The sequence below is a fragment of the Saimiri boliviensis genome, chromosome 10, assembly GCF_048565385.1.
Source record: "Saimiri boliviensis isolate mSaiBol1 chromosome 10, mSaiBol1.pri, whole genome shotgun sequence".
NCBI classification, from domain to species: Eukaryota; Metazoa; Chordata; class Mammalia; order Primates; family Cebidae; genus Saimiri; species Saimiri boliviensis.
In genome coordinates, this window is record NC_133458.1 from 35,050,925 (window position 1) to 35,066,501 (window position 15,577).

Below are 15,577 nucleotides of genomic sequence, written 5' to 3' on the forward strand. Positions count from 1 at the left end.
TACTAAAACTACAAAAAAAATTAGCTGGGCATGGTGGCGCACGCCTGTAGTCCCAGCTACTCAGGAGGCTGAGGCAGGAAAATCACTTAAACCCAGGAGGTAGAGGTTGCAATGAGCCAAGATCATGCCACTGCATGAATACCCAAAAATAAGGGAGTTCTTAAATAATAAAAAACTTATTCAATGGATTATTAAGTAGATTAAGTATCATGATCAGCAGGAATCATCACTAAAATGAGGAAATATTCAAATGTAATTTTAAGAGTAAACTGGATGCATAACTCTATATATACAATATATATTTTTTGGAGAATAAAACCATCCTAAATGGACTACAGTAGTTTTTTAAGTGGATATTTCTGAGAGGCATAAAATAATGACTTTTTATGTTCTTCTTTGTACTTGAACCTATTTTCTAAATTTTCTACAACGAACATTTACTACTTTTAAATTAGCAATTAAGAAGAAAGAAAATGCATCCTCATCTACAAAATTCAACATGCTTCTGCACTTCGTCTATTAAGTAAAATTGGTCAGGTTCATGGTAAAGCCCTTGTAACCTGATTTTATCTTATCACCCCAAGCTTATTGCTAGTGAGTACCCAACTCTAATGCTCAACTCCTTCTGGCATGTCATGGTTCACCCAAACTCCACTCATATTCTTCCACTCAGGGCTAGAACTTTCTCTCCTAGGGTTTCTGATGCTGAGTTTTGGTTGTAACTATTTCAAGCCAACTTCGGATGTTCCTAATTTTCTAAGCAAAGTCTGGTAACATGACAAAATCATTTTATACTCTAACTCCAATACATTAACCACAGTAATTCAGAAGAATGCCTTTCTGACAGCAAGAATCCCAAATCCCATCAGTATTTGTTAAGTGAACAAAAATAATCATTAGCATGATCATAACAACAACTACCATTTATTGAGAGCTTTCTGTTTAGAAAGACTCCGTGACAAGCGCTTCACACTATCTTCATCTCACTAATGCTCAGAACAGCCCCCAACTTCACCAACTTCAAGAACAGGCTATGTTAGTTCTTGAAGGTAAACAGACAGCTTGGGCCTGAGCTTCAAATCCAGCTTGGGTGGATGCCAATAAGCTCTACACTACCAAATTTATTTATGGAAAGCCCACAAGATACCATTTTGTATCTGATATATCAATTTATCTAACCATCTAGTTAAGTTGACAAAATGTGTTGTGCTGCAAAGCTTCCCTTTATGTATAAAAACAGACACAAAACAATATAAGTTTCTGCTAGATCTCATTATATAAGTAATATATTTACCTGTATAGGACCAGCCAATCTCTTCAACAAGTTTTCTCTGTTGTCTGTAGTATCCATTAGCCCAATCTATAGAAAAAAAAACAAACAAACAAAAACAAAAAAAACAAGTAATTAGTATGTAGAAAATATGTGTCCAAAAATAAAAGATGCCAAAATCATTTATAGCATACTTAGTTCTTGATTACTCCTTTCCATGTTATCTTCTCAACGTGTTCTTTCAACCTCAACTATCACCATTATATTACATACTCCAATGCCCTTGTTCTGGTAGCTAGCATAAATTTTAGAGAGTGTGCTTAAAGGATGCTGACATTCAGGCAGAAGCAAGGTATATATTTAGATAATGCAAGAGCAGCCTAGAGGGCTTCAGCCCCAAAGAGGGACTGGGGTCAGAAAGAACAGCTTGTCATGCCTCCAAATGTTGTTACCATTCCCTAAGCCTAATGCCCAAAATCCTATTGATTAAAGATACCTTTATGTATACAATCCAAGTTTTATCTGAAAATGTGTCTAGTTTACCCAGAATTTATCAGGCTTTCAAAATCTGCTTCCTTCCTAATACAAAACAAAATTAGCTGCCATCAGAAAGTAGAATTTAAATGTGCATATGTTGTTTGGGAGAAATGTTATGTCAGATACTGTGAGTGAATTTGTCCCTTGGAGGAAAAAGATGCTTGAGTTAGGTAATGCAACGGAAAGCTTAGGGCCATAAAGATAGTGAATGTCCCACGACCCAGAGAGAGAGAATCTATCTAGAACATGAGGCAAAGAATAGAAACAGGAAGATGGGTTAAAACTAGTCTCACTCTGCATAATTCAAAATTTTGCCGGGAGTCATGCCTGCATCCAATAAATAGGAGTTTTCAGATTCATTCTCCTCCTCCCTGTACGATTGTCCCTTGATCACAGACTGTACTAACATTAATACCTCATTTCAGTTACATTGTGGATAAAATAAATCTTTGCAAGATAGGTTTGGAAACTGATTGGTATTGGCAAAACTGTTTCTGTAGAGAAAGCAACATAGCTAGTTTACAAATGTACTTGCAGAATATTATTCATTCATACACTGGCATTCTGTTAATATAGTATTAAAATTACTTCTTATTCTCTTTATACATTTGTTTTCTCCATTGGATGCAAATATCTCAAAAGCATTTCAGAATTTATTTTTCTTTCTTCCATGTTATACACTCTCTGATTATTAAAACATGGTAATTAATAACTATTTTATAAAAACTAAAAGGCAGGGCAACTATCAGAAATGCACATTTAAAATTCATAGATTAACCAAAGCCAAAACCTACTTTGAAAATATAAAGGTTTTGTTTGTGTTTACATTTTTAAAAATCTGCATATTTAGGTAAATATTCTATTGGCTATATAGCCCATTTAAACATAAATCTATTTTTTACAACAGTTTTATTGAAATATAATCTACATAGCACACAATTCATCCATTAAAGTGTACAATTCAATGGCTTTTAGTATATTTACAAAGCTTTGTCACCATTTCTACAACCAATATTAGAACATTTTCATCACTCTTTGAAGAAATTCCATACCCTTAACTGCTACCCCACACCCACTCCCATCCTCCACCCCTAGAAAAACACTAGTACCATTGTCTATATAGATTTGACTATTCTAGACATTTCCATATAAACAGAATGATACAATATATGGCCTTTTGCAACCAACTTCTTTCAGATCACATAATGTTTTCAAGGTTTATACATGGCATAGCATGTATTAATACTTCATTCTACTTCACTCTCCAAGAATGTTCTATCGTACGGTGACCAGGACAGCCTTAAAATTCCCCTTGGTTTGACTAAATCTTAGAAAGCCTTGTTCCCAACCGTAGGCCCTTGATCTTCCTTTTATTATAGAATTTACTTTAGGGATACTGTAATTGTAATTCTTTCTCTACCTCTGTGAGATGTAAATCTTTTTAATAGATCCCTGATAATTTTATAAACCAGACATGTACCTCTCAAAGACCTAACCACCTGTTTGAAAAGTAATCAACAAGAGAGACAGCACCTTTATCTTCCGGAGGGTGGGAGGTTAAAATCAGTGGGGCCCCTTGATCCAAGTTGCAAAGACTACCTCTGGTCATAAAAGTATGAATTTATTTATGTAAACTCATATCTTTATGACAAGACGTAGTTTAGATAAAGCCAATTAGCAAACACAAATAGCTTATGGCCCTGAGTGACCTGTAGTTGTTTTCCACTAGCTCACTCCAGCCCGTAAAAACCTGACCCAGTCCGCTTCATGTGTGTTGAGTTCAGACTGTTCTAGCTTCTCTCCCTACTGCAGCAGCCTTGAATAAAGTATTTCCTGTCTGTTTAACTTTGGAGAAATTTTTGTTTTGACAACTGAATATACCTCATTTTATTCATCCACTCATCAAGTAATAGATACTTTGGTTGTTTCTAATTTTTAGCTATTATGAATAATGTTGTTATGAATATTCATACATAATTTTGTTTCACCTTCTACTGGAAATGGAATACTAGGCTCAGAATTTATTTTTCAAATAAGATTGTTCCATAAAATGCTAGTTATTTAAGACTAAATTGATTTAAGTTAAATTCTGGGTGTGTTTCTTTATTATAAATGAATATATACAACATAATATTAGAAAGGGACATAAAAGGTTACTGACTGAGACATAACATTCTAGAAAAAAGTAATTCCTATTTTAGAGATAAAAGGATTTATGCCAAAAAAGCAAGTGGTTTGTACAGGCAGTAAGAGATAAAAAATGGAAACCATAATGCAGGGTTCCTGCTTCCCACTTCATTCACCCTCCCTCAGTATCAAAGATTCCTAACAATCCTGAGCTACCGGTTACTCTCCTAAGGTGCTCTGCCTTAGCAGGGGCCTCTATAGCATGCATACCTTCAAGAGACACGAAATAGCACAAAACAATACAGAGGGCTACAGGTTCATTATCAGGAATTACTTGGACAAATAAATTATAAAGAATTGACTGCATACATGATTTAACCTGGTAATCAACTGAAATTTTCCTCTGAAACTTTGCATTGGCCATAGGGAAAAGATTCCTTATCATTTTTTATATATTTTAAATACAAACATTTTAGAATTGTAAGACATTTTGGTTACGCATTGTGGTGACTGCAGGAGATCAGATACTACGCAAAACTTATATTTAACAAGCATTCTATTGAAATAAATAAAACAGTAAGCTCTTGTTTTAATGGTTCATTCTAAAGGATAACAGCAAAACATCAGCAGAATTTTAGCTTTCCTTGTAGAGTTTTATCCCCACACAATGAACAATTATTCTTGGTTTTTAATTACTTACATTAAGAAAGCTTTTTCAATACAAGGTTCCCAGGTGTTGGTAGCTCTCTTCAGTTCCTTTATATATTGTTCCCTTAATTGTTACTTCAAACAATCCGTTACACATTCATATGCTAATTACATAGTGCTTGGGCGTGAGAGAGTACCCCACTTTTAAAATTCTACTTTGAGGTCTGATAGATGAGATGTGATAGCTCCAATGAACAAGAAAAAAAGGAGCTGGGTTCACTTTTTTGTTGCATTATATACTTTGAAAACCAGGAAATCCTATATAAAGAGGAATCTATCAAAGTGCTTACACATTTTAAGATCCATTAAAATAATGAAACATAGATTTTTTTTTTGTTTCCGTGAATTTCAGTTTATTTAGTTTTTATATTTTGTTTCTTTCCATTTAAAATATTTGACAAGGCTGTTATGGTATGACTGTTTTGTAGTGATAAATCTAAGAAATTTCAGGAAGTGATTGTTCACAAGATATACAACAAGAAAATACATATTAGTAAATTTTTTAAGGTTACCTTAAAATTTGTCCTAAAAATATTCTTAATGAAGCAGCTTTCTAACCTCCTAACAAAACTGAGAGAAATTTGGTTTATATTATTTCAGATAACCTAAACATTCTCTTTTCAACTGATTCCACCTTGTACTTACCTTAAGCACTTACATATATGCAAACACACACACACACATATATATATATATATATATATATATATATATATGTGGATAGATATAAATACATTTATGTATTTAGTATATGTATTATAAATATGTATTTCTTAATTTCTGTTTACACTTGTATAAAGGAAATCAAAGTTTTGTTTTCCTTGACAACGCCCTTATCAAGGAAATCATTTTTTCTCAAAATTTTTAACCCCCTGAAATTAAAATCAGGGTGCTCATTTTCCACTAAAAAAAAATCATTATAAATATTTTGAATTCCAAATATGCTTCTGACTGTGGCCTTATCCTAAGGTAGGTCTCTGTTTCATGTTGATTAACAATTTATCACCTGCATCCTACTACAACAAATTCTAGCAGCAGTACTCTGACAAAATACACAAATACATACACACACGTTATTGCCATAAAGTGGCCAAAATATTACTATAATAGGGAGAAATAGAGTGCTCTTAAGAGAAAGAAATTTCAGATAGAAAATAACCACAGATCTAAGTCTAAAGTGTAGGATTTCCTATCTCCTAAAATGAACTTGTTCAAGGCAGATGATACTTCTTGCAAATTTCACATCCTTTAAAGAAGTTACTAAGGAATTTCCAAGGACATAAAAAGGAGATCAGCTGGTAGCAGAAATCTAGAAATGTGGCAAAGAAATAGAGATGAATCATTAAATACCTTGAAGAAGACTGACAAAGAGACCTGGGGAAAGGGACTGAATGTTCCAGGTAGAGGAAATGGCATGAGCACCAAGAAGTGAGAAATCACAGAACTCAAAATCTGAGAGGCCAGGGAGCACTCACGTAGGATCTACATGGATCACTAGGGACTTATTTCTGATGATAGTTCACTGTGATATAAGGTCATATCCATCTTCACACTTTTAACTTTCATCCTACTCTCTTCTTACCTAGATTTCTTTTAAAAGTGAGGAGGTAGTCTACTGAGTTGACTGAATGTCATTGAATGTATTTCATATGTTGAGTATATTTTGAGGAAAAATATCAAAGATGAGTATGAAATAATCCAATAAACATTTTAACTGAAGTTAAAGGGGTTGGATGTGTACTTGTGAAAAAGGTAGGTGGTTTGTGAAGGCTTGAAGAAGGACTTGGAAACTTCTGGAGATAGTCTAATGTCATCAGAGTGGTTATCATCCACTAAAGAATTTGACAGCAAGACATGCTTAAGACTGAAGGGGCATTGATAAACAATGGTTGATATCGACAGCAGTCATGATCATCTGTCACTGGAAGCAAAATAAATCCATTCTCTGAGAATAAAATAAAAATAGGAATTACTTTAAGAAGAGAATCTACTTTTTTTTTTTTTTTTTTTGAGGCGGAGTCTTGCTGTCACCCAGGCTCCTGGAGTGCAGTGGCTCGATCTTGGTGCAGTGGCTCAATCTTGGTTCACTGCAACCTCTGCGCTCCCCGCCACCACCCCGCCCTGGGTTCAAGCAATTCTTCTGCCTCAACCTCCATAGTAGCTGGGATTACAGGTGTGCACTACCATGCCCAGCTAATTTTTGTATTTTTAGTAGAGACAGGGTTTCACCATGTTGGCTAGGCTGGTCCCGAATTCCTGACTTAAAGTGATCTGCCCACCGTGGCATCCCAAAAGGCTGGGATTACAGGTGTGAGCTGCCAGTTCTTTAATTGATTAAAGAAAACCTGTGAACACATCACCTGGTTATTAAATACTTTGTATCTTCAGATGTTCTTTCTCCATTTGATAAGCTGAGTTGATGATCCAAATGATCTAACCCAAAACCTTGATTAGTTAAGAAAAACTTTGCAAGTAAAATTCACTTTGTCCACGAGGACAGAGTCTACAATATTATACAGGTCAGATTTTGTCTGTGGATTTTCCAGTCATTTGATGTCAAGGATTGGCTTGCTGTCAAGTTAAATGATCATATAGCCTATCTTTACCGATCTGGAATGTAAACTTTTATTCAGTATATATGCAAAGAGATTTATGAAACATAATTCAGTTAATTATGGTAATTCTGATAGTATGGTTTGTTCAGGCTATAGTAATAGTTCAAACTTTGCACTTACTGTTAATCATTTCAGATGTAACAAAAATACTTAAAAAATACTGCTTTTTATACTATATATGTTATTTTCCCCAAAACCATGTGTTTTCCAATTTCAACTACCTTCCAGTGTTAGAAAGCAGAGTTTCAGTTTTCTCCTCTCTTCAAAGCCTTCAAAATAAAAGTGCTTTTGAATGTGTCAAAACTTTAATAGCAACTTTATGCAAAATAAGAGGGTATTTTAATTTATATAATCAAAAAAAGGTAATTCTGGAAAAATATATAAGAGTCCAGGTAATATCTTTATTTAAGAATAAGTTTAAAGAGATAAAACAGTAGATGCCTGAGGCACTATATAATCAAAAGGGTAAAATAATCAAGGGAGATGGAAAATTTGAACATAAGGATAATGGAAAGGAACAAAGGGAGTTATTTCTTCCATATGCTTATTTTGGTAGTGAGACATCCAATTAAATGTATATGTCTACAGAACCAAGGAATGCATATGTCTCACAGAACCAAGGAAAGGTTCAAAAGTGAGCAATTCGATTTTATTGTTTCTTAGACACTCGACACTATGAATGCTTTCAAAGAGATAATCTGTATGTTTGTAATATGTCTACTATTCAGACTTTTCAATGAAAGCTCAAAATGTTCACAGGCTAGTCTTAATAAGTAGTGTATTTTTCTATACTTATATGCACTTAAGCGAATATAATTTATCTACATTTTTAAAGTTGAGGTAATTTTTCTTAAAACGTTAATAATTTTGCTCTTTATGACATAGTAATAATGCATGCTTATTTCAAATAAATTAGCTAAAATACAGGTAAGCAAAAATAGTTTAAAAGTTACTTGTAATCCTATGTCTTATAAATAACTGCTATTAACAATTTTGCACATGTATATATGTTTTTCTAGATGTTATATATTTACATTTAATAAATTTGGACTTTACTTAAATTCAATGACACTCTTTGGCAACCTGTTTCTTTGCATGATAATGAATCACCGACATATTCTCAATTTAATAAACAGTATTTTACAACATCGTAACAGTTAAAGCATTCTCTACTTTTTGGATACTGAAATTAAAAGTTGACAATGTCAGGAGATTTATTTCTTGAGCTTCAATGATATGCATAATGATAGTTTCTATTAAACTGGCTTTGCCTGAGTTTTATTTATAAAATAAAATCTGTCAGAGATGAAGTACCACACTTTTCCTGTCAACCTTCTTCCATAACATCAACAAAACACTAAGCACAAACTCCTTGTTATTGTACTACAATCATTATAATTACCTAGTTTTATGTCTATAGCTAACACTGAATTTGTTCCAATTGCTCAGTGATGATGGGAACAGAGACAGAAATATCAAACTATGTACAAATAACAATTAAGAGAATATGATAAAAATAATATTAAAAGTGAGAAGACAACCCAATCTGTGTAAGAAAAAGTACATAAAATTTAGTAGAAAACACAATTCACCAAATGGCAAAAAATAATGTTATATTTGTTATGTATTATGTTATTATATGCTATTAAATTATCTTACAATAATAGCATTATTTAGCAATGTAAATAAGAATGCAGTTGTGAAGTCTTATGCCCCCATACTTTCACTGAAATCTGACGCAGAGCAAGAACATCTGCTGTGCTCTTTTCTGATTGGGGTCGCTCAGGAATTTCTGGACAACTGGCACACTTAAATAACCAATTAGAGGATACAATGGGATTCCATTTGCATTTACCATGAAAAGCACAAAACACCAAGAGAGTTCATAAAGGAACAAAGATATGAACTATTTTTAATATAAAAGAAAATGTGAATAAATGAAGAAACCTACTACATCCTTTAATGAAAACACTGAATTTGGGGAAGTTGTCATTTTTTTTTCCATATTAATGAATGAGTCAAATCTCACTAGGATGTTATGAACTGGAAAATTTTTCTAAAATTTATATAGATTGATAAAAGGAAAGTAATAATTGACTATTCATAGAAAGTGTGAATTAATAAAGGCTTGGTTAATCAATTACTAATAAAAATGAATTGACAGATCAATGGAAAAACGCAAATAGCACTAATATAGAACCTACTATAGATGTGAATTTAATATAAAGGAAACATCACAATCAGGTAAGGAAATGTATGAAGATTCAAAGGTTGGGAACACTGACTATTGTGAAAAATTTAAATCGTATTTGACATATACATAAAAATAAATTCCAAGTGGAATAAAGAATGTTTTAAAAAGATGCAGAAAAACTATTTACAAAGTTAACATTAAATTTATCATAAGAGGTAGGATGCCTTACTATGTATGAAGAAAAGTATACTATGAAGAAACATTTTAGTTTTGATTACATAAACTACATTTACAATTTGAATAAATTACAATTTGAATTTCATTAAATGTTTCTCTATACAATTTAAACTTGTATAGAGAAACATTTAATGAAATTCAAATTGTAAATGTTAAGCTATTGATAAAGGTTAAAATACATTAAACATATATTACAATATATTCCACACATACAATATTCTTACAAATCAATAAGAGCTAAGTATGAGCAGAGAAGTTTTAAAAACACAAATACAATTAATAAATTTATAAAGAACTGTTAGATTTTTCTGGTATCAAAGAAACAGAAACTAAAATAACAAGAAGATAGCATTTTTCCAGCTGACAGATTATCAAAGGTTTATTATTACTTTTAAAATATTCAGTGATGATCCAGAAATCTTCAGATGTTTCCTTATACATAGGTAGAGGAATGAACTATCATAAACTTTCTGGGATCTGAGTGTTTAAGAGTTATCAGGATCCTTAAAACTTTTCATATCATTGGACACAATAATTCTATTCTGAAGAACATATTTTAAAAGATTAACAGAGATTAACATGATGTACAAAGATGTTTACAACATTGAAAATGATGAATAACTATAAAATATGTTAATATACAAAAAGTGGGGGAAGTTTAAATAAATTATATAAGGTTCCTAATATGAAATGCCATGAAGCCATTATAAGTATATCTTCAATAATATTTATTGATTTTTTTTGAAATATGTAATATAAAACATCAAAAGTTTTGATACAATTTTCTAGATAGTACATATATAAAGAAATGTAAATTTATTTATGTGGTGCCATTGGGAGTGGTTTTTATTTTTTCACATGTTCTTATGTTTCCCAAATATTTGATGAGTTTTTATTAGTTAAAGATTTTTAAAATTTAAAGTGTATATGCATTCTGAAAGAATATCTCTGATTCTACAACTAAATAAAGTTAAATATGAATATGTTTTAAGACTATAAAGAAAAACTTGAAATTCACTTTAAAATCTTCTTCCAAGATACTGCACGACAGATGCAGCATTAACAGCATTTTAGGGTAAAGGTTATGAAATAATAGCCAAGCTGACACACAGTAGGCAGGTTAAGTACTTCAACTACTAAGATAATGATAAACAAGAACCACAGCAAAACAGGAAATGCAACAAACTCACCGATCATCTTACTGGCCATGAAAATCAGATGGATTGGGTCTTCAATTTGTAATTAAACCCCGAAACAGTGTTATTTTAATTTTTATCTTATTTCTAAAACAGCACATTTTGCTTAGATAAAATTAAACACAGAAGTCAGTGTCTGTCATTAAGCAGGACAATCTGGCAGCTTTATGTGTTAACAACCTGTGTTCTGAAATAGCTGTGGGTCATGTTAAAGTTGCTGCCAGGATGCTGACTGATTCACTGTGTTGTTAGGTCTGGACAGGGCAGAAAGATTTTCTTGACTCGTTTCCCAGTATATGGACTGAAAATTCATTTTTGTCATGAATTCTGTTTTTTTAAACTGGGCTAGAAATAAGAAAACTTCATTCACAGAAAGCATATTTACTATAATAAATGAACAATTTTCCATGTATCTTTAATAATTTAAGACATCTTCAATTTGCCGGTATCTTTTACAAGCCACTTGACATTGCTCATTAAAACTACTTCAGCTGGGGTAATACTGCAAAAAGAAATCAAGATGAGCAAGGGAGATCTGCCTAATTTTAGCTATAAACACATATTTTTTTTGTGTCTCCTTTCACTTTATTCCTAAGGTCAGAATCTTAGATTCTGCCATTAATTGATGACCTTGGACAAGTCACATCTCTTTGCTTGCATTTCCACAATTTAAAAATAGGGGTATATATCTGCTGTTTACTTACAAGGATACTGTTATAAGGGGTAGGGCATGTGTAAACCTATTTTGAACTCTTAGTAAAAAATGTGCATATAGGCCGGGTGCAGTGGCTCAAGCCTGTAATCCCAGCACTTTGGGAGGCCGAGGCGGGTGGATCACGAGGTCAAGAGATCGAGACCATCCTGGTCAACATGGTGAAATCCCGTCTCTACTAAAATACAAAAAAAATTAGCTGGGCATGGTGGCGCGTGCCTGTAATCCCAGCTACTCAGGAGGCTGAGGCAGGAGAATTGCCTGAACCCACGAGGCGGAGGTTGCGGTGAGCCGAGATCACGCCACTGCACTCCAGCCTGGGTAACAAGAGCGAAACTCCGTCTCAAAAAAAAAAAAAAAATGTGCATATAACAACTCATATCATTTCCTGAATTTTATTTTTCAGATATTTGGTATTTTTTCTTTCAATAGTGAAGCAAAATTTTAAGAAATGCAACAACATGAAATTTATCTAATGTGCACAGCATGTTTTTGTTAAGTCATAAATTATTCACTTGTTTTCTGATGCTATCTGATTCTTAGTGTGAAGTGCTCTTTAAAGTATGGACACTGAGTGCACATGGAAAATACAAATCATGATATTCAAGGATTGATCCATTTCCCTAGAGAACAATGTGAACACTGAAAAACAAAATATTTAATTTAAATCAAACTTTAGGAACTATGCTTATCTAATCCATGTCTTTGTATTGTACTTTTTTTTTTTTTTTTAAGACAAAATCTCCCTCGGTTACCTAGGCTGGAATGCAATGGGGCAATGCATCTCTGCTCGCTGCAACCTCCACCTCCCTAGTTCAAGCAATTCTCCTGCTTCAGCCTCCCAAGTATCTGGGATTACAGGCACCCATCACCACATCTGACGTATTTTTGTATTTTTAGTAGATACAGGATTTCACCATGTTGGCCAGGCTGACCTCAAGTGATCCATCAGCCTCAGTCTCCCAAAGTGCTGGGATTATAAGAGTGATCCACTGTACCTGGCCTGTATTATAAATTCAATAAATTTTTAAAAACAATATTTTTCAGAATACTTTCCTTGTTTCAGAAAAGACTTAAGACAGTTTAAGATCACTATTTATGGGCCGGGCGCGGTGGCTCATGCCTGTAATCCCAGCACTTTGGGAGGCCGAGGAGGGTAGATCACGAGGTCAAGAGATTGAGATCATCTTGGTCAACATGGTGAAACCCCATCTCTACTAAAAATACAAAGATTAGCTGGGCATGGTGGCGCGTGCCTGTAATCCCAGCTACTCAGGAGGCTGAGGCAGGAGAATTGCCTGAACCCACGAGGCGGAGGTTGCGGTGAGCCGAGATCACGCCACTGCACTCCAGCCTGGGTAACAAGAGCGAAACTCCGTCTCAAAAAAAAAAAAAAAAAAAAAAAAAAAAAAAAAAAAAAAATCACTATTTATTTAAAATCTTATATTGTTTACATTTTAAAGAGTTCTTTATTTTAGAACCACTTTCTCCACTAGAAATTTAAAAAAAACTGAACACTTTGATGACATCTCTAGTAGGTGTTTAATTGTTAATGAGCACCTATCTATATTCATCACTGATTTTGCTCATAACTGTACAAGAAAGACTTCATCTACTGCTTTATTGGTATGTATAAATGTTTCATTGCCAATAGACTATGAAGCAATAATTACTGTTTATCATATTATTTCCTTCTATTGCAAAGTTTATTTAAAGTGAGGGGAAATCGTGCAAGTCCTATTGTCTCAATTAGTACAGCTTAAGTTCAATCTAGCTAGTTAGCAGAATCATTTTATTGGCTTCACATTCTTCTGCTGGATACTTTTGGTCCCCATCCCATGCCTCTACTCTATGCCAAGCATCTCAATTGTACTCTCTTTTCTTTCTCACTTTAATAGTTGCATTCTCCATGGAACTTGGTGTCTTTACAATGCCCATTCTGTGAACCCCCAAAGTTGGATTCACTTCAACCACCAATCACAATATGCTTACCTTCAAGTCTTATAATTGGTGACCTATCCTGACCAATGACAGCACTGGGTCTTACTGGCCCACTGCTGCAACAGCACTTCCCAAATATTGCCTAAAATTTGAATGCACTCTGCAGTGGCAGATGCTCAAAGATGCTCTTTAGGTTGCCTAGATTACACAGGTTTATTGCACTCAGAGGAACAACATCTAAAAAGCATTTCTGTTCAGTACATAATTAAGAGTCTTCGAGAATACATCTCATTAGTTACTTTCTATACACAATTACAAACTGTTGGCCAGGGGTTAGATATTATTTATTTTGGAATAGTTAACTCATTTGGAACAAATATGTTTTCTCTCCAGGTTTACTGTTCTGTTTGTGAGGATGTCAAGAGACTGAACAAGTTAATGTAGTGTTTTTGGCCAGGACTCTGCTGGCATTTTGCCCTGGCCTTACTAGGCCACTGGGACACCTCGAGATAATTAACATACTCCTGCACTGTCTAATGTTATAATGGTAATGGTTAAATAAAAAAGAGCATCTTAAAACAGACCACAGGTAGCATCACTGCATATCAAAGGAGCTAGCTCTGTGGGCGAGCTAATGTTTCTAAGTCTAGGAAAAAGAAAAAAGTGTCTTTTTTATGGCAGGATTTACACCTTGGAATTTACATATCATATAACATAAAGACACAGATATTGAAATGTAACCTACGTTTTCCTTAATACATTTTTGAGCATCTAAGTGATCATATCTTTCTGAATTTTATACTTCTGCCATTAATTTCACTAATGGCAAATATTATTTTGGCAGAAGATGTTTATCTAATAAGCTAGTATAGATCTAGCCAGGGATACTCTGATTTAACCTTGAAAGTAAAATCACATAATATACATTTTGTGCTCAAGCGAATCGCAAACTAACAACATAATGCCTAAAGTTCTTTAATATGTCATTCAAGTTCATTGGCAAATTAAGAAAAGAGTGTATGTTGAAATAAAAATTATTTTAAACTACCTTGTTTTTAACCTCAGCAATGGCTTATAGAAACTGTCAATTTTCCTACCATTTTAAATGATATCCACCTTTAACGAAATGAAATGTCTGACTTCACATAATATTTAAATGAAACGAATGTTTCTTGTGAGGCTGAACTTCCCAGAAGTCGCTCTGGTCTAGAACAAGAGGCATCAGTAGGCAAAGAAGTTATACATTTCCCAAGAGGCCCTCTGCCAGACCCCTCGAGGCTATGTACTCATCTCCCACAGGAACATTCCAGGTAATACAGTGGCTGAAAAATCCACAGGTCCCTCCCGATCAGGGAGTGTCTGGTGATTTGGGATGGTGGTCCAGGCCAAGGAATCATAATACCATCAGCCTGACACAGCTTTCTCATCTCACACAAAACTCCTGTCATTCAGAAGCATGTGTGCAGTATATGGTAGTATATGGTGGTGCTCTAGTGGGTCTTGCTTATCAGGGAGAAAGACTACCCCCATATCACTGACACATCCAAAAAGAATTGATGCAGTTTTCTTAGCCCTTCATGTAATTGTGCTCTAGTTTCCAGTCCACCAAATTACTTATGGGAAACTTAGCACTAATTGTAGACATAACAAGAAAACCTTGGAAACTTTTCACATGTAATATGAGCATGGTGCTTGGCACAGGAATGAATAAATGAATGAAAGTTACACATCTGACATCATGTTCAGTTCAATAGTTAGGAGAGGTATAGGTATAGCAAGTATCCAGTAAAAACTCTCAAGAAGAGAAGGCACTGAGGGTTTTATTTCATGGTCTTCAATAATCCCATTATGTCCTCATTTTAATTATATTTTTTAAAACGTTGGTCTTTAAAATACCATGGACAGCAAGGATAGTTCAGCAAAACAAGATTAATAGATGATTTATGATTTTAATGAACTTGATTCTTTAAATTCAAGGCACGTCTCAAGGATTTTTCACAAAAACAATTGATCCTTTTCACGGCTTAATGCCACTGTAAC

The 15,577-nt window shown here is 33.8% G+C and overlaps 1 protein-coding gene across 6 annotated transcripts in view; it reads right to left on the minus strand.

Annotated features, from left to right (window-relative positions):
• Positions 1 to 15,577, minus strand: part of PTPRZ1 (protein tyrosine phosphatase receptor type Z1) — a 192,751-nt gene that overhangs the window by 130,498 nt on the left and 46,676 nt on the right. For all 6 annotated transcript variants that reach the window (XM_010343696.3, XM_010343691.3, XM_074379147.1 and 3 more), the window contains exon 2: positions 1,295 to 1,360. In XM_010343696.3, the coding sequence (XP_010341998.1) occupies positions 1,295 to 1,360 (66 nt within the window). The remainder of the gene's footprint in view (positions 1 to 1,294; positions 1,361 to 15,577) is intronic.